Source organism: Jaculus jaculus, chromosome 8, assembly GCF_020740685.1.
Source record: "Jaculus jaculus isolate mJacJac1 chromosome 8, mJacJac1.mat.Y.cur, whole genome shotgun sequence".
NCBI classification, from domain to species: domain Eukaryota; kingdom Metazoa; phylum Chordata; class Mammalia; order Rodentia; family Dipodidae; genus Jaculus; species Jaculus jaculus.
In genome coordinates this window covers 111,766,506-111,784,992 of record NC_059109.1, presented here as the reverse complement: position 1 = coordinate 111,784,992, position 18,487 = coordinate 111,766,506, and the positions used below count along the sequence as shown (strand labels likewise).

At 45.0% G+C, this 18,487-nt stretch overlaps 1 protein-coding gene across 1 annotated transcript in view; it reads right to left on the bottom strand.

The window, feature by feature from the left end:
• Positions 1-14,517: 14,517 nt before the first annotated feature.
• The window catches only part of Mapre1 (microtubule associated protein RP/EB family member 1), a 41,132-nt gene continuing 37,162 nt past the window's right edge, over positions 14,518-18,487 (bottom strand). The window contains exon 7 of the mRNA XM_045157485.1: positions 14,518-16,234. Coding sequence (XP_045013420.1) covers positions 16,178-16,234 — 57 coding nt within the window. The 3' untranslated portion in view covers positions 14,518-16,177. The remainder of the gene's footprint in view (positions 16,235-18,487) is intronic.

The window sequence follows — 18,487 nt, the reverse complement described above, 5'->3', positions numbered from 1 at the left end:
TTAATACCAGCACTTGGGAGGCAGAGGTAGGAGGATCACCGTGAGTTCAAGGCCAGCCTGAAACTACTGAGTGAATTCCAGGTCAGTCTGGGCTAAAGCAAGACCCTACCTTGAAAAATAACAAAAAAGGGGGGGGGTGAATGGGAATATAGTTCAAATGGTAGAGAGTTGCCTTGCACACTTTAGCCCCTATGCTAAATTTCTACCACCACCAAAAAAAAAGAAAAAGAAAAAGAAGGGGCTAAAGAGAGGGGTCAGCAGATAATAGTGCTTGCCACAAAAATGAGGGACTGAGACATCCTGAGAATACTTGAATGCAATTCTGCAGGACCCACCTAACCAACTGGACAGGGCCACACATATTGACAACACCAGTCCTGTGGGTGGGGAGCAGAGACCAGAGAATCACTGGGGCTCACACAAAAAGGGGGGGGCTGGAGGCATGGCTTAGCGGTTAAGGCATTGTTTGCCTGTAAAGCCAAAGGACCCAGGTTCGATTACCCAGGACCCACATTAGCCAGATGCACAAGGGGGCGCATGTATCTGGAGTTCGTTTGCAGTGGCTGGAGGCCCTGGTGCACCCATTCTCTCACTCTCTCTCCCTCTTTCTCTGTCAAATAAATGAATAAATTAATTTTTTTTAAAGGCAGCCTCCAGGTTCAATGAGAGGTTCTGTCTCAGGGAAATATACAAAGGATCAATAGAGGAAGGACACCCCACATTCTCACCTAGGCTCCACACACATATACACATGCATACACTATACACACATACCACCACCACCACCCATACTGCACATGCAAAAAAAAAAAAAAAAAGACTGGAGAGATAGCTTAGCGGTTAAGGCACTTGCCTGAAAAGCCTAAGGACCCATGTTCAATCTCTCTCCAGATTCCACATAAGCCAGATGCACAGAGGCGAGGCAAACACAAGGTCGCACATGCCCACTAGGTGGCGGAAGCGTCTGAGGTTCGATTTCAGTGGCTGAGGCCCTGGTGCACCAATTCTCTCTCTGTGTCTCTCTCACTCAAAAAAGAAGAGGAAGAGGAGGAAGAGGAGAAGCAGCAGCCAGCCAGCTTGTAGGCACACTTAAGTTACCCACCTGGCCCTGTAAAAATCTGCTTGCATCCCCTGGTGCAGAAGACAATAGATTTCTGCCAGTGAGTGATTAATGTTTTGGTGGCTCTCAAATACCCTCTTCCTTTGTTCACTCTGAAGCTTTGCTTACCTTTTGAGGCTCAAAGCTCTCTTCTAACTTCTCAGGTTGTGATGTTGACCTAAAATGAGGAATCAGTTGCTTTAACCCCATTCTTGGTAAGCACCATGTGAAAGGCTGACCCCACCAGGCCACAGGAAGGCAGAGAGGTCTAGCGAGATGGAGGCTGCCCCTTGCCCACGGACACTCCCAGTAAGCATTTGACAAACACCTTCCTGCTCCCAATGGAACGGAGTTGACCAACTGAAGTCACAGGGCTTCTCAAGTTACTTTACTCCTGACTTAAGGCCAGGGGCTCCCTAATTTGAATCTACAGAATTTGAAGGGGCTTGGGGAGCCGTGTGGTGACCCAGGAACAATTCATTGCCGAGGAAAATGAGGTCCGGAAGCAGAGATGTAGCTAAAGTCCAGAGAGCAGAGGTTAAGCAGGGCAGCCCCTTCCCATGCACCCTTCAGTGCCCTGGAGACAGAACGCTGTTCATAGCACCACACCTTGGGAGAAAGCTTGTAGAAAGGCCTCTTCCATGGAGCTCTGCTCTGAGGACAGCAAGGGCATGTTTCTGAAAGGTCCATGTTGTTAGGATATTGGGGTACCAGACAATCTCATTATCTGGGTGTGGTAATGCATACCTTCAATCCCAGCACTTAGAAGGCAGAGATAGGAGAATCACTGTGAGTTGGAGGCCAGTCTGAGACTACAGAATGAGTTCCAGGTCAACCTGGTCTAGAGTGAGACCCTACCTCACAAACAAAAACAAATGAGAATCCGGGCGTGGTGGCGCACACCTTTAATCCCAGCAGTTGGGGGGCAGAGATATGAGGATCGCCGTGAGTTCAAAGCCATCCCGAGACTATGTAGTGAATTCCAAGTCAGCCTGGGCTAGAGTGAGACCCTACCTCAAAAAAAAAAAAAAAAAAAATGAGAGAGAGAGAGAGAGAAAGCCAGGCATGGTGGCACATGTCTTTAATCCCAGCACTTGTTAGGCAGAGGTAGGAGAATCACCAAGAGTTCGAGGCCACCCTGAGACTACATAGTGAATACCAGGTCAGCCTCGGCTAAAGTGAGACCTTACCTCAAAAAAATTTTTAGAAGTTATTAAAAAAAAGAAAGGGGGGCTAGAGTTATGATTTAGTGGTTAAGGCCTGCAAAGCCTAGGCCTGCAAAGCCTAGGGAGCTAGATTAGATTCCCCAGGACCCACATAAACCAGATGCATAAGGGGGGCGCATGCATCTGGAATTCCTTCTCAGTGGCTAGAGGCTCTGGTGCCCCCATTCTTTCTCTCTCTCACCTCTCCGCGCCCGCCTTTCTCATAATAAATAAGAGGGCTAGGTGTGCTGGTGTGCACCTTTAATCCCAGCACTCAGGAGACAGAGATAGGAGGATCACCATGAGTTTGAGGTCAGCCTGAGACTTCATAGTGAATTTCAGGTTAGCCTGGGCTAGAGCAAGACCCTACCTCAAAAAGCCAAAAATTAAATAAAAAGAGAAGGAATGTTCAGATGTCAAAATAACCAGGAAAGAGATGAGATTGACATGCCCCAGGGGATTGCCTAGATGACCTGCCTGGCTGGACCCAAAGAGGGGGTCCTGGGAGGCAGCAGGGAACAGAACAGTAGGAGAAAAAAAAAATTAAAAAGAGAAATAAGAAGGGAGCAAGCTCTTGAGAACCTGACTGGAGAGAGCAGGATGAAGGGCAGCTGGGAAGGTTCTCAGTACAAGACGGAGGGTGAGGGGAGAAGGAAGGTGGAAGAGTGGCCGGGGGTACCCTACCTGGGGGTCTGGTGACAGCTCAGAGGTAAGACCCTAGGGGCAGAGTCAAAGGAAAGGCAGAGGGTCTGAGAGCCCAGAACCAGGATTACTGCGGGAAATAACAGATCCATTTCCAGAAAAAAGGAGCAGGAAGGGAAAGAGCGTGATGCACGTGACACTAAACTGTTCCATTAGGAACAGAACACCCCAATTCTTAAGGAGGGGGTCCACTCAGCACCCAGAGAGGGGAAACGCCTAGGACAGCTAGGATGGGCTATTTCTGTGAGTCAAAAGGATGAAAGAAAAAACAGTGCCTCTGAAATGGCAACATAGTCTTTACCGAAGGAAAACAAGGCTGCGGAAGTGCATTTATAAATACATTCCTGCTGAGTGTACGCGTGTGCAAGTTGGCACACGCATTCAGAAGTGCCTGCTGGAAAAACAGTCTCTAAACTTTATGGCAGTTAACTTCTGGCAGATGAAACTATGGGAGACTTTTATCGTGTAAATCGTGCAGTCCCTAATTTTTTTTTTAAACAGTCTCACATGTAACCCAGGCTCAAACTCACTTTGTGGCAGAGGATAACCTTGAATTCCTAATTCTCCTGCCTCTACTTCCCAAGTATTAGGATTACATGCATGTACCACCACGCCCAAGTTATTTATTTATTTATTTTGGTTTTTCAAGGTAGGGTCTCAAACTCACAGCAATCATCCTACCGCTGCCTCCCAAGTGCTGGGATTAAAGGCATGCACCACCACACCCCTCATGTCGACTCCCCCCACCCCGACCCCACATCTCTCTCTCACTCTCGCTCTCTCTCATTAAAAAAAAAAAAAAAGGCCGGGCGTGGTGACGCACACCTTTAATCCCAGCACTTGGGAGGCAGAGGTAGGTGGATTGTGATGAGTATAAGGCCATCCTGAGACTACATAGTGAATTCCAGGTCAGCCTGGACTAGAGTGAGACCCTACCTGGAAAAAAAAAAAAAAAAAAAAAGGAAGGAGGAGGAGAAGAAGAATCCAATGGGGGACTGGAAGATTGGCTTAGAGGTTAAGGTGCTTGCCAGCAAAGTTTAAGGACCCATGTTCAACTCTCCAGGTCCCACATAAGCCAGATGCACAAGGTCGCACATGCACACAAGGTGGCAAATGCATCTAGAGTTCAATTGCAATGACTGGAGGCCCTGGAGCACCAATTCTCTCTCATGCACATAAAAAAAATTACCAAAGGGTGCCAGGCATGGTGGCACACACCTTTAATCTCAGCATACGGGAGGCAGAGGTAGGAGGGTTGCTGTGAGTTCAAGGCCATCCTGAGACTACATAGTGAATTCCAAGTCAGCCTCAGCTAGAGTGAGACCCTACCTCGAAAAACCAAAAGCAAACAAACAAACAAACAAAAACTTACCAAAGGGGGTTGGAGAAATGGCTTAGCAGTTAAGGCACTTGCCTGAGAAGCCTAAAGACCCAGTTTTGATTCTCCAGGTCCCACGTAAGTCATATGCACAAGATGGCACATGTGTTAGGAGTTCGTTTGCAGTGGCTGGAGGCCCTGGAATGCCCATTCTCTCTCTCCCTTTCTCTGTCTCTAATAAATAAATAAATAAATAATAAAGGGCTGGAGAGATAACTTAGCAGTTAAGGTGCTTGCCTGGGAAGCCTAAGGACCCAGGCTGGATTCCCCAGTACCCACATAAGCCAGATGCACAAGGTGGCACATGCGTCTAAAGTTCATTTGCAGTGACTGATAGCTCTGGCCCACCCATTCTGTCTCTCAAATATGTAAATAAATAAAATGTTTTTAATTTATTTTTATTTTTTTATTTTTTTTGAGGTAGGGTCTCACTCTAGCTCAGGCTGACCTGGAATTTACTATGTAGTCTCAGGGTGGCCTCGAACTCATGGCGATCCTCCTACCTCCACCTCCCGAGTGCTGGGATTAAAGGCGTGTGCCACCATGCCCAGCTAAAATGTTTTTTAAATGCAAAATAAGGGCTGGAGATATTGCCCAGTGGTTAAGGCATTTGCCTGCAAAGCCTAACAACCTGGATTTGATTCCCCAGTACCCATATAAAGCTGGATACACAAAGTGGTGCAATGCGTCTGGAGTTTGTCTGCAGTGGCAGGCCCTGGTGTACCATTCTCTCTCCCTCTCTCTCTCTCTCTCTCTCTCTCTCTCTCTCTCTTTCTCGTTCTCTCTCTCTCTCCTGCTCTCAAGTAAATAAATAAATATTTTGAAAAAGCAAAAAGCAAAGGCTGAGCTTGGTAGTACATACCTTTAATCCAGTATTCAGGAGGCAGAGGTAGGAGGATCACTGTGAGTTCGAGGCCAGCCTGAGACTACATAGTGAATTCCAGGTCAGCCTGGGCTAGAGTGAGACCCTACCTCAAAAAACTTAGAAAAAAATAAAAAGTAATAAGGCTAAGACCAAAGGTAGCTCAAGGGACCCAACAACTAGGGCAATGTGTGATTTTGAATTGGATCCCACACTGGAAAAGTGACAATGACACAGGGTCCATTCTTTGGTGAAATTCAAATGTGGACCCCACATGATCACACACTGTAATCTTTTTTTTTTAATTTGAGAGTGACAGAGAGAGAGAGAGAGAGAGAGAGAGAGAATGGGTGCGCCAGGGCCTCCAGCCACTGTACACGAAGTCCAGATGCGTGCGCCCCATTGTGCATCTGGCTAACGTGGATTCTGGGGAATCAAGCCTCAAACCAGGGTCCTTAGGCTTCACAGGCAAGTGCTTAATTGCTAAGCCATCTCTCCAGCCCCACACACTGTAATTTTGCTTTTGATAATATTATGGATTTTAAAATATCCTTTTTCACTTGTGTGGTGGCATATGCCTTTAATCCCAGCACTTGGGAGGCGGAAGTATGAGGATCACTGTGAGTTTGAGGCCACTCTAAGACTACATAATAAATTCCAGGTCAACCTGGGTTAGAGAGCAAGACCCTACCTTTTTCTTAGGTGGGTGTGGTGGCTCACATCTAGAACTCCAGCACTCAAGAGGCTGAAGGATTTCCAAGAGTCTGTCAAGGTCAACCTGAGCTGGAGTGAGAGCCTGCCTCAAAAACAAAACCCCAGGGTTTTTGTTTTTTTTTTTTTAAGAAATACACACGTTTTAAGTACAGATAGGCAAAGTGGCATGAGGTCTGTAATTTGTTAAGTGGCTCAAGAGCACAAAACAAATCATCAAAAGTGGTCAGTGTGTGTGTGAGTTTCAATTTTTATTTGTTTTTGAGACAGGGTATCCCAGACTGGCCTCCAAATCCCTACATAGCTGAGGGCAACCTCAAATCTCTGTATTTCTTATTAATTTTTTTTGAGGCAAACCCAATAGACTGGCCTTTCTTTTTTGTGGAGGGAGAGAGAGAGAGAGGGATGGAGGGAATTGGCACACCAGGGCCTCCAGCCACTATATTCCAACTCCAGACGCATGTACCACCTAGTGTCCATATGTGACCTTGTGCACTTGTGTTATCTGGATCATCTGGTTTACATGGGACCTGGAGAGTCAAACATGGGTCCTTAAGCTATGCAGGTAAGCACCTGAACTGCTAAGCCATCTCTCCAGCCAGTAACCTTAAATTTCTGATCCTCCAGCCTTCACTTCCTGAGTGCTTGTTATTAATAGGTGTGTTTCACCATGTCTATTTTTTTATTAAAATATTTTATTTTTGAGAAAGAAAGAAACATATAGAGAGAATGGACACACCAAGGCCTCAAACAAACTCCAGACACATGCACTATTTGGTGCATCTGGTTTTATGTGGGTAGGGGATATTGAACTTGGGTCCTTTGGCTTTGCAGGCAGATGCCTTAACTGCTAAGCCATCTCTCCAGCCCTTTTTATTTGTTTGTTTTGTGAGACATGGTCTCACTCTAGCTCAGGCTGACCTGAAATTCACTATGTAGTCTCAGGGTGGCCTTGAACTCACAGTGATCCTCCTACCTCTCTACCTCCTGAATGCATGCACCACCACGCCCGGCTCTTTTTTTTTTTTTAATTTTTTATTTATTTATTTGAGAGCGACAGACACAGAGAGAAAGACAGATAGAGGGGGAAAGAGAGAATGGGCGCGCCAGGGCTTCCAGCCTCTGCAAACGAACTCCAGACGCGTGCGCCCCCTTGTGCATCTGGCTAACGTGGGTCCTGGGGAACCGAGCCTCGAACCGGGGTCCTTAGGCTTCACAGGCAAGTGCTTAACCGCTAAGCCATCTCTCCAGCCCTTTTTTCTTCTTTTAAACAGGGTCTATCCCTGCCTAGAACTTGTGGCAACCTTCTTGCCTCAGCCTCCCAAGTGCTGGGATTACAGGGATGAGTCACCATACCTGGGTGTGTATGTATTTTAATCATTTCAAAACAAAACATTGTGTAAGAGAAGTATGTCTTTTTTTTTTTTTTTTTTTTTGGTTTTGTAAGGTAGGGTCTCAGTCTAGCTCAGGCTGACCTGGAATTCACTAAGTAGTCTCAGGATGGCTTCAAACTCTCGGCAATCCTCCTACCTCTGCCTCCCGAGTGCTGGGATTAAAGGCGTGTGCCACCACACCCGGCAAGAAGTATGTCTTTAATGGGGAGAGAGAGCAACTCTGTTCATGGGCTAAGGCAAAGCATCAAGTGTGGGGGGGATTGGTCAACGACAGCAGAGACCACTCAAGAGAAATGGACAGCGGCTGGGGGTGTAGCTCAATGGAAGACCATTTGCCTAGACTACCTGAGGGCCTACATGCCAACTCCACCACTACCCCACCCCCCCGAAAAAAAGCAAAGGAAAGAAGGGGGAGTAGAGGATATTTCCAATCCTGGAGGGAAGGAGAAAACTAAGACACAGAATGCAGTTTACATTTAGAATACAGGTACAGACAGAAGTCATACCCAGTGACACATACTCCCTAGAACTGTCCTATCCAGAAGAAACGAGAGTAGTGTAGAGGAGAAGAGAGGAGAGGAGAAGAGAGGGGAGGGGAGAGGAGAGGAGAGGAGAGGGAGGAGAGGCTAGATTTGGAAACAGGGCGGGTTTACAATGACCACTGAAGAGCTTGCTGGGCACAGGAGGGAAGTAGTTGGTAAGTGGCACCATTGGTTGGTGGGCAGGTGACTGAAGACTAAGGGCACTGGCAGCTGTCCCAGAAATGAGGGGAGATGTTTCTCCTGGTTCCCACATGGCCTTTGAGGTCAGGCAAATGACTCTTAAGGCCAAAGGGTCCAATTTTCAGAGGGCAACTTTAACCAGAACGTTCACTCACCCTAACTCAATTTGATCCTGCCAGTTGAACGCACTGGTCGGCGGCGTGTTATCCAATGTCAAGTGCGACATCTTGGCAAATGTCCCCAAGTCCAAGGCAGTTCCTCTGTTAGGTCACTGTGGAACTCTGGGGGCTTCTACTTGACCACAGAGCTGGCTTGTCATATATAGAACCAGGGATATGAGGGAATTCCACATGAAGAACATGACAGAGCATCAGAATCTTTCCCACAAGCCATCACCACATGGCCTTGTTTTCTGTCCAATAGGAGACCTTCTTATTAATGAAATTACACTCACAGAAGACATCAACAAAAGGCAGCACAGACAGCCAGGACAAAGATGAATATAAAAGAAACCACAGGACAGGGACAGGCACAGCACCCATGCCTCCGTGGTAACCATGGGAAATGCCAGGAAGCCCTACAATAAAGCAGGTTCGCCAAGAGGCCTTCTGGCTCCCATAGTTCAGACAACAAAAGGCACAATGGCCCTCTAACCCTTCTCTGCCTGAGCTCCCAAGTATCTGAGAAGGTAACAGGAGCCTGTATGAGGCTGGAACAGCCTGGCTTCCAGCCACTGCATACCCTTCATGTATGGCACAGAATGGCAGGGCCAGCTGTTGGTTCTTGAGAGGGATTTCAGCCAGGGAATAGATTCTAGATTTTGCTTGTTTGTTGCTTTTTAGGAGAGAGAGGGAGAGAATGAGCACGCCAGGGCCTTCCAGTTGCTGCAAACTCCAGACACCTGCGACCCCTTGTGGCATGAGGGCTACACTGCACTGTGTCACTGCGCACGTGGGACCTGGAGATTCAAACATGAGTTCTTAGGCTTCAGAAGCAAGCGCCTTGACCATTAAGCCATCTCTCCAGCCCTAGATTCTAGATTTTAAAACATCACATGTTTAAACTAGCTAATTCTCATCCTGTGGACAATCAGATGTTACCAAAGCATCCAGTTACCACCACCATCACCAAACTGTTAACAAAGCATCCTCCCTGGGCCTAAATTGAGAGCGTCAACATACTAACAATGATTTCTACTCCCATTTCATCAGTAATGAGACAAAGGGATTCTGTTATATTGTCGAACAGTAAGATAGGTGGGGGGAAAAATGTTGATCCTGGGCTGGAGGGATGGCTTAGCGGTTAAGGCGTTTGCCTGCAAAGCCAAAGGACCCACATTAGACAGATGCACAAGGTGGCGCATGCATCTGGAGTTCGTTTGCAGTGGCTGGAGGCTCTGGCATGCCCATTCTCTCTCCCTCCCTCTTTCTCTCTGTCAAATAAATAAATAAATAATAATAAAAATTTTAATGTTGATTCCTATGGCAGGTTCTACATTTTCCAATGATACATTTAGTAATCAAATGTTACTTTTCTTTGACAATAGTCTACCTTCACTGACTAAACTACCACTTTTATAAAGCTAAAAATATGCTAGGTTCTTGTACCCTCTCCCTGGGAAGAAGTACAAGCAAAATGAGAGCTGGATGACAGTGGAGGCTACTCGTTTAAAAAGAAGTAAAAATTCTCTCTTCTCTCTCTGCATATAAACAAATAAAATTTTAAAAGGGGTGGGGGTGGGCTGGAGAGATGGCTCAGCAGCTAAGGCGCTTACCTGCAAAGCCTAACAGCTCAGGTTTGATTCCCCAGTACCCACATAAAGCCAGGTACACAAAGTGGCATGTGAATCTGGAGTTTGGCCCTGGTGTGCCCTTTTTCTCTCCTCTTATAAATAAATATCTTTTTGAAAAGAAGGGCTGGGGGTGGTAACACACGCCTTTAATCCCAGCACTTGGAAGGAAGAAGTAGGGGGATTGCTGTGAGTTTGAGGCCATTCTGAAACTACATAGTGAATTCCAGGTCAGCCTGGACTAGACCCTACCTCAAAAAAACACAAAAAAGGCTGGAGAGATGGCTTAGCGGTTAAGGCACTTGCCTGCAAAACCAAAGGACCCACGTTTGATTTCCCAGTACTCACATCAGCCAGATGTAAAAGGTGGTGCATTTGTCTGGAGTTCGTTTGCATGGCTGGAGGCCCTGGTGCACCCATTCTCTCTCTCTCAAATAAATACATATTTTAATTTTATTTTTATTTATTTGAGAGTGACAGAGAGAGAAAGAATGGGCATACCAGGGCCTCCAGCCACTACAAACTCCAGATGCATGCACCACCTTATGCACCAGGCTTATGTGGGTTCTGGGGAATCGAACCTTGAACCAGGGTCTTTAGGCTTCATAGGCAAGCACTTAACCACTAAGCCATCTCTCCAGCCCTAAAATATTTTCTTAAAAAGAAAAGGAGTAGGACTGGAGAGATGGCTTAACCGTTAAGGCACATGCCTATGAAGCCTAAGGACCCAGATTCAATTCTCCAGGTCCCATGTAAGCCAGATGCACATGGTGGCACATGCATCTGGAGTTTATTAGCAGTGGCTAGAGGCCCTGGCACGCCCATTCTCATTCCTTATCTCTCTTTCTGTATCTAATAAATAAATATTTTTTTTTTAAAAAAGGTAAAGAGCTGGAGAGATTGCTCAGTTAAGGCACTTGCCTGCAGAGTCTAATGACCAGTTTGATTCCCCAGTGCCCATGTAAAGCTTCCAGATGCAAAGTGGCACATGCGTCTGGACTTTGTTTACAGTGGCTGAAGGACCTGATGTGCCTATTCTCTTTCTTCGGTGTCTCTGCTTACAAATCAATAAAGTTTTCTAAGAGAAATAAAAATATGGGAAGTTGGGCTGGACAGATGGCTTAGTGGTTAAGCACTTGCCTGTGAAGCCTAAGGACCCCGGTTCAAAGCTCAATAACCAGGACCCACATAAGCCAGATGCAGAAGGTGGCGCATGTGTCTGGAGTTTGTTTGCAGTGGCTGGAGGCCCTGGTGTGCCCATTTTCTTTTCCTCTCTCTCTCTTTTCCTCTTCCTCTGTAGCTCTCAAATAAATAAAAATAAAAATAAAATTTAAAACTATGGTACGTTTTTTAAATATTTTATTTATTTATTGAAGAGAGGCAGAGAGAGAATGGACATGATAGGGCTCCAGCCACTGTGAAGGAACTCCAAACACATGAACCACCTTGTGTATCTGGCTTACATGGGTCCTAGGGGATTGAACCTGGTCCTTAGCTTCGCAGGCAAGCACCTTAGCCACTAAGTCATCTCTCTAGCCCCCCCTCCCCTTTTTTTGGTTTTTCTTGGTAGGGTCTCACTCTAGCCCAGGCTGACCTGGAATTCACTATTGAGTCTCAGGGGGCCCTCAAACTCATGATAATCCTCCTACCTCTGCCTCCCATGTGCTGGGATTAAAGGCGTGTGCCACCATGCCCAGCCCAATTTTTCTAAGTGAGCATTCAGAAGGAAAATCTAGATAAACCTCAGCACAAAAATGATTCTAAAGCTGGGAGGATGGCTCAGCAGTTAAGGGTGCTTGTTTGCAATTCCTGCCAGCTCAGGTTTGACTGTCCAGTACCCACACAAAGCCAGATGAGTTTGAGGCCAGCCTGGAGCTAAATAGTGAATTCCAGGTCAGTCTGGGCTAAAGTTAGACTCTACCTCAAGGGAAAAAAAAATTCCAAGACAGGAATGGCCTTTTAATACCAGTATTTAGGAGGCTGAGCAAGAGGATCACTGTTGAGTTCAAGGACAATGTGTTCTACGTAGTGAGTTCCAAGACAGCCATTTTCCCCAAACAATAATAAAATCTTAAAAACATAATCTGATAACCAAAGAGGGGCCTTTCTTTTGAATAAGAAGTGCCCACTCAGAGCCAGATACAAAAGTAGCACATGTGTCCGGAGTTCATTTGCAATGGCAAGAGGCCCTGGCACATCCATTCCTTTCTCTCCTTGCAGATTAGTTTTAAAAAATAGTAAAATTATTGGGAGTGAGGCTGGGGAAATGGCTTAGCAGTTAAGTCTCCAGTTCAATTCCCCAGGACCCATGTAAGCCAGATGCACAAGGGGGCGCATGTGTCTAGAGTTCGTTTGCAGTGACTGGAGGACCCGGCGTGCCCATTCTATCTTTCTCTCTGCCACTTCCTCTCTCTCTCTCCCCAATATATATATATATATATATATATATTTTTTAATTACTGGGAGACATACAGGGGTGTCTACAGCTGCCTGCAAAAGAAATACACAGCTATTCTATTCTTCCAAGAAGGATTTAAAATTTCAAAGTAAAGATTATCATTCATGGGGCTGAGATGTAGCTATTGGTAGAGGGCATGCATGAAGCCCTAGGTTTGATCCCAGCACAGCATAAACAGGTGTAGTGGCATACATCTGCAATCTCAGCATTGAGGAGGTGGAGGCAGGAGAATTAGATGTTCAATTATCTTCAAGTTCATCCAGAAATGTCACCTCATCCGTTTTGGAATTTTATAAACTGAATGTGAAAATCCAAAAGTTGACCTATCACTGATGTCAACAGTGCCAGGCCAGAAAAGTAACCAGTGGTTCACAGGCATTGATCACAGGCTAAGGTTTCGTTTGATTCAAAGCAATTCCTTCCAGGATGGAGGGATGGCTTAGCAGGTAAGGCACTTGCCTTCAAAGTGAAAAGGACCCAGGGTTGACTCCCCAGGACCCATGTAAGCCAGATGCACAAGGTGGCACATGCATCTGGAGTTGGTTTGCAGCTGCTGGAGGCCCTAACATGTCCATTCCACCCCTGTCTCTTGTCAAATATATTTTTAAAAAGATTTTAAAGCAATTCCCTGGGCCAGGTGTGGTGGTGCACACCTTTAATCCCAGCACTTGGGAGGCAGAGGTAGGAGAATTGCCATGAGTTCAAGACCACCCTGAGACTACATAGTAAATTCCAGGTCAGCCTGAGCTAGCTAGAGTGAAACCCTACCTCAAAAAAAACAAAAATAAATAAAAACAAATTAAAATAAAACAACAAAACAATTCCTTCCATTTTGCCTGCTGACAATGGCCACATTTGGGTTACTCACAAGCTAACAAGCTCCCATGGCCAAGCTAGTCAGGCTCAAAGCCTACAGTCTTATCTGTGGACTAAACCAACCATGAATTACGGTAAACATCACCCAATGAGTTCCTCATACTGGATCTCAAAAAACCATCCTTAAAGACAAACTTCACAGAAGTCCCTCTGGCTATAGCAAAAGCAAGCCTCTGATCCTAGCCAGTAGTTGGGAGGCAGTGGTAGGAGGACTGTCATGAGTTCAAGGCCACCCTGAGACTACATAGTGAATTCCAGATCAACCTGGGCTACAGTGAAACCCTACCTTGGGCGGCGGGGGGGGGCGGGGGGGGGATTGTATACCCCTCAGCCTACAGGTCCAGGTCAATGGACTTAGGTCACAGGTACACAGCATCAACTTAACATCTTACCTAGTAATCTCCCAGCTGACAGGTGTCTTCCCAAATGGCCTACACTCCTGGAGGCATCTTCTGACAGACGGAATGCAGTGTGTAACATTCTTTGAAGAACAGTATTGTGGTGGTTTGATTCAGGTGTCCCCCATAAACTTAGGTGTTCTGGATGCTAGGTTCCAAGCTGATGGAGATTTGGGAATTAACACTTCCTGAAGGCAGTGTGTTGTTGGGGTTGGGCTTATGGGTGTTAGAGCCAATGTCCCCATGACAGTGTTTGGCACTCTCTCCTGTTCCTGTTGCCCACCTGATGTGACCAGGAGGTGATGTCCATCCTCTGCTCAGGCCATCGTGGAGCTTCCCCTCAAGTCTGTAAGCCAAAATAAGCCTTTTTTCCTCACAGCTGTTCTTGGTCAGGTGATTTCTGTCAGCAACGTGAACCTGACTGCAGCAAGTACCGTGCTAACTTCCAGGGAAAGCACTGTGTGGAACCTTGGTCAAAACCACTGTTGGGTTTCCAGGGCATCACAATTATGGTGGGCTCTCTAAAGCGTGTGTAGGGAACTACTTTCCATGCTTCTTTTTTCACACTCAGCAATACAGACAGGGAACCTTTTAAACCAATTTTGAAAGGCACAAGAGTTATAAAATAAGAAAGGTGAGACTATACTGATTGCCTCTGAAACATATTTTAGGAAAACAAGACAATTATCTCCACCAAGCAATGTTCAATTGTATTTCTGAAGAGAAAATGGCTTTAAAGGCTTCACAACAGCTCAAGCCTCTGGCTTCTCTAGGGGTTGGAGGTAGGAGGATCAATGAATTCCAGGTCAGCCTGGACTAGAATGAGACTCTGCCTCAAAAAAAAAAAAAAAGTATAAAGTACCTTATCATTAAAACCTAACCTCAAATCCATAGCAAGACAAATTTCAGAAGACATCACACTCTTGAAATACAGAATTTTATTTAGAAACTGTTTAAAGTAGAAAAAAACCCTGTCAAGAAAGACCAGGTGGAAAATGGATTCCCAATAAAATGGAATTTAGGGGCAACAAAAGTCTAAAAGGCCACAAAGGAGAAATAGCACCACTGTCATTTGAACAATGGCTAGTTACTTGCATTATTTTTTTGGCATTGTTAATCACTGAATCTGGGTTTTCCTCTGAAATCCACACAGAGCATGCACTACACAATCCTGTCATAAAATACCTGTTTTCTACACACATTTTAGGACAAGCTACCACCAGAAACCAATCAATACAAACACATCAGGGGCTGAACAATGTCAGTAGTGGGTAACGTACATTTTGCAGAATTCTGCCAACAAAGGAACTGAACAGGCTGTGGGCAAAGCAATTGAAGAAGAGTTAAGGAATGAGATATTTTAAATATTAATACTTAATTCAGACATGGTACTGTTATTTTCTGCAAAAAAAAAAAAATTAACATTTAGTAACAAACTAGTGAATTTTATCTCCAAAGAGATTAGTGCACTGGCAAAGTGTTCGGGTGACAATGGAGAGCTGTGAACAGCAGATAAGGAAGACACCCCAGCCTTGTAGATCCCAAGGTAGTGGTGGCCTTCACTGGTCACTCCCTTTGCCAGAAGTCCTGCAAGAACTTGCAGCATGATCACCTGCCTGCTGTATTTTCAATGCTCAGCAGCAAACTGAAGGAGCCAGAGAAGAATCCCCAGAGGTCAAGGGGAGCAGAGAAGAGAAATATGTTAAATGTAAACTCAAAAGACAGTAAGATGGGACACAATGCCCATTCAAATCCCAGAGATGTGGGCAAGTCCTCTAACTTATTAGGTTAAAAAAAATGAACATTCCTCAATTTCCAAAAAACATACTATATAATTTTGGGTATAGTTGGAAAAAATCACCAGATGAACGCTCAATGAGAATTGAGCTTTTCATCTCCAACATCTCAGGGCTGAAACACACCTCTATGCACCAGGCAATCCCGCCACCTGCTTTTAGCAGGGATGCAACTGATCAGTGACACCCAATGGTTTTACAGAGCGACTTTTTCAACTTTCCTTTTGGGCCAAAGACAAAGCCTATGAGGAGCAAGCAGCTCTGTAAGGCCCGTGGCAGCAGGTTCCAAATGTTTCAAAGTCTGGCCCTTCCTTCCCAGACACATGTCAGACACTTAAAATCTCCTGTCATGTTACACTTTATATTTTGAAATATGGAAGCATATTTTAAATACTCTTAAGGCATTTATTTATTAAAATGTTCTCTGCCAAGATTTCACATTAGCTTAAAATTCAATTCAGTCTTTACATACACCTCAGTGTATTACATAAAAGCACCTTCTCCAGCAACCAGTGACCAGCGTCCACACGGTGAGCCCCACGGTCAGCCTCTTTGTTACCCCGGTGAACCACCTAGATGTTAATACTGCTCTGCTACAAGGTCACAGCTCCTAACTCAAACTCATTGGAAAAGGAGTGAAACTTCTGCAAAGTGCACTTTGAAGAAGAGGTACTTTTTGCTCATGAAAAGAAACCAGTGAATCCTCTAATAATAAAAGGGAGATTTAACAGTTAAGCACATGATTTGGAGTGAAGAATCCGGATGTTGCTCTGCTGGTCCAGGCTGTTTAATACTCTTCTTGTTCCTCCTGCGGGACCCCTTCATCAGGTATCACAAAGCCTTCCTAAAACAGGAAAAGCAGAGAGGAAAGCTATTACCCAGCACTGAATGAGCAGCTTCTAGAGTGGGTCACTGTCAGCCTCTCAGGGACGGCAGCTCTTCCTGCCTCCGCTCACACTTGGCACTAACCACACAGACCAGGTGCCACTATGTTATCTTTTGGACAACATTTCACACATAAAGCCCAAACTAAGTACAATCAAATTCACCCCAAATTAAACTCTGGGGAAAAGGGCTAGGGATGTGGCTCAGTGTTTAAAGACATTGGTTTGCAAAATGACTTGGGTTTGACTCCCTAGTACCCACATAAAGTCAGATGCACAAAGTCAGCAGCAGGAGGCCCTGATGCAGCCAGCATTCCCGCACCTTCCCTCTCTCTCTCCTCTAATGAATAAAAAAAAAAAAAAAACATTTTTGTGGGCTGGAGAGATAGCTTATTGGTAAAGGCACTTGCCTGCAAAGCCAAAGGACCCAGATTCGACTCCCCAGGACCCATGTAAGCCAGATACACAAGGGGGCACACACATCTGAAGTTCGTTGGCAGTGGTTGGAGGCCCATTCTCTCTCTACCTATTTCTGTCTCTCTCTCTCTCTCTCCCTCCCTCTCTCTCAAATAAATAAAAATAAAAACTTAAGCCGGGCGTGGTGGCACACGCCTTTAATCCCAGCACTTGGGAGGCAGAGGTAGGAGGGATCGCTGTTAGTTCGAGGCCACCCTGAGACTACATCGTGAATTCCAGGAGAGCCTGAGCGACAGTGAAACCCTACCTTGAAAAACCAAAAATAAAATAAAATAAAATAAAATAAAATAAAATAAAATAAAATAAAATAAAATAAAATAAAATAAAATAAAATAAAATAAAATAAAATAAAATAAAATAAAATAAAATAAAATAAAATAAAAATTTATGTGTGTGTGTGTGCGCGCGCGCACGTGTGTGTATGTTTTGTTTTGTTTTTCAAGGTAGAGTCTCGCTCTAGCCCAGGTTGACCTGGAATTCACTATGTAGCTTCAGGGCGGCCTCAAACTGATGGCAATCCTACTACCTCTGCCTCCCGAGTGCTGGAGTCAAAGGCATGTGCACCACCATGCCGGGCTAAATAAAAATATTTTTTTAAAAAATGTTGGGGGAACTGGGTAAGATATCTTAACAGTTAAAAGGCACTTACTTGCAAAGCCTACTTGCCAAGGTTCAGTTCCCCAGTACTCATGTAAATCCAGATGCAAAAAGTGGCACAAGTGTCTGGAATTCATTTGCATGGCAAGAGACATGGCACACCCATACACACAAACAGTAAGTAAATAAAAATATTTACAATTAGCTATACATGGTGGCATATTCTTTTAATCCTAGCACTCAGGAGGCAAAGGTAGGAGGATTACTGTGATTTCAAGGCCAGCCTCAGACTACATAGTGAATTCCAGGTCAACCTGGGATAGAAATCCTGCCTCAAATCCTTCCCACAAAAAATGTTTCATCTGGGCATGGTGGCACACATCTTTAATCCCAGCACTCAGGAGGCAGAGGTAGGAGTATCGCTGTGAGTTTGAGGACAACCTAGGACTACAGAGTGAGTTTCAAGTCACCAAGTCAGCCTGAGCTAAAAAAAAATTTTTTTTGGAAGTAAGGAATATGTATATTGCCCTACTTTACATATTATCAAATGTACGTTTAGGGCTGGAGAGATGACTTAGCATTTAAAGCTCTTGCCTACAAAGCCAAAGGACCCAGGTTCGGTTCCCCAGTACCCACATAAAGCCAGATGCACAAGGTGGCACATGCATCTGAAGTTCGTTGCAGTGGCTGGAGGCCCCTGCATGCCCATTCTCTATCTGCTTCTTTCTCTCTCTCAAATAACTACATTAAAAAAAAAGCCTAAAGTCTAGCAGGTTCAGTATTTTAAGATAGACATAGTGACTCACACCTGTAATCTCAGCATTTGTGAAGCTAAAGGAGGAAGTGTGTCCCAAGTTCAAGATTCGGCATTCTATCACTTAATCTCAAATTTTCCATTTGCTTGGTCTCTGTGTGTGCCTTTGCTGTAGTTATGAATAATGTTTAAGCAAAATACCTGTGACAGCAAGACTGACCAAACAAAGCACAACATGTCATGCTTACTCCAGGAAAGGTACAGCACAGAATGGCCACACTACCACACAAATGTTCCTTTTCCCTTAATAAACATCTTATTTAACTAAATTTTGATAGTTAATAACTTAAGATGAGTCTCTACTAAAAGAATGAACTAAGGACCC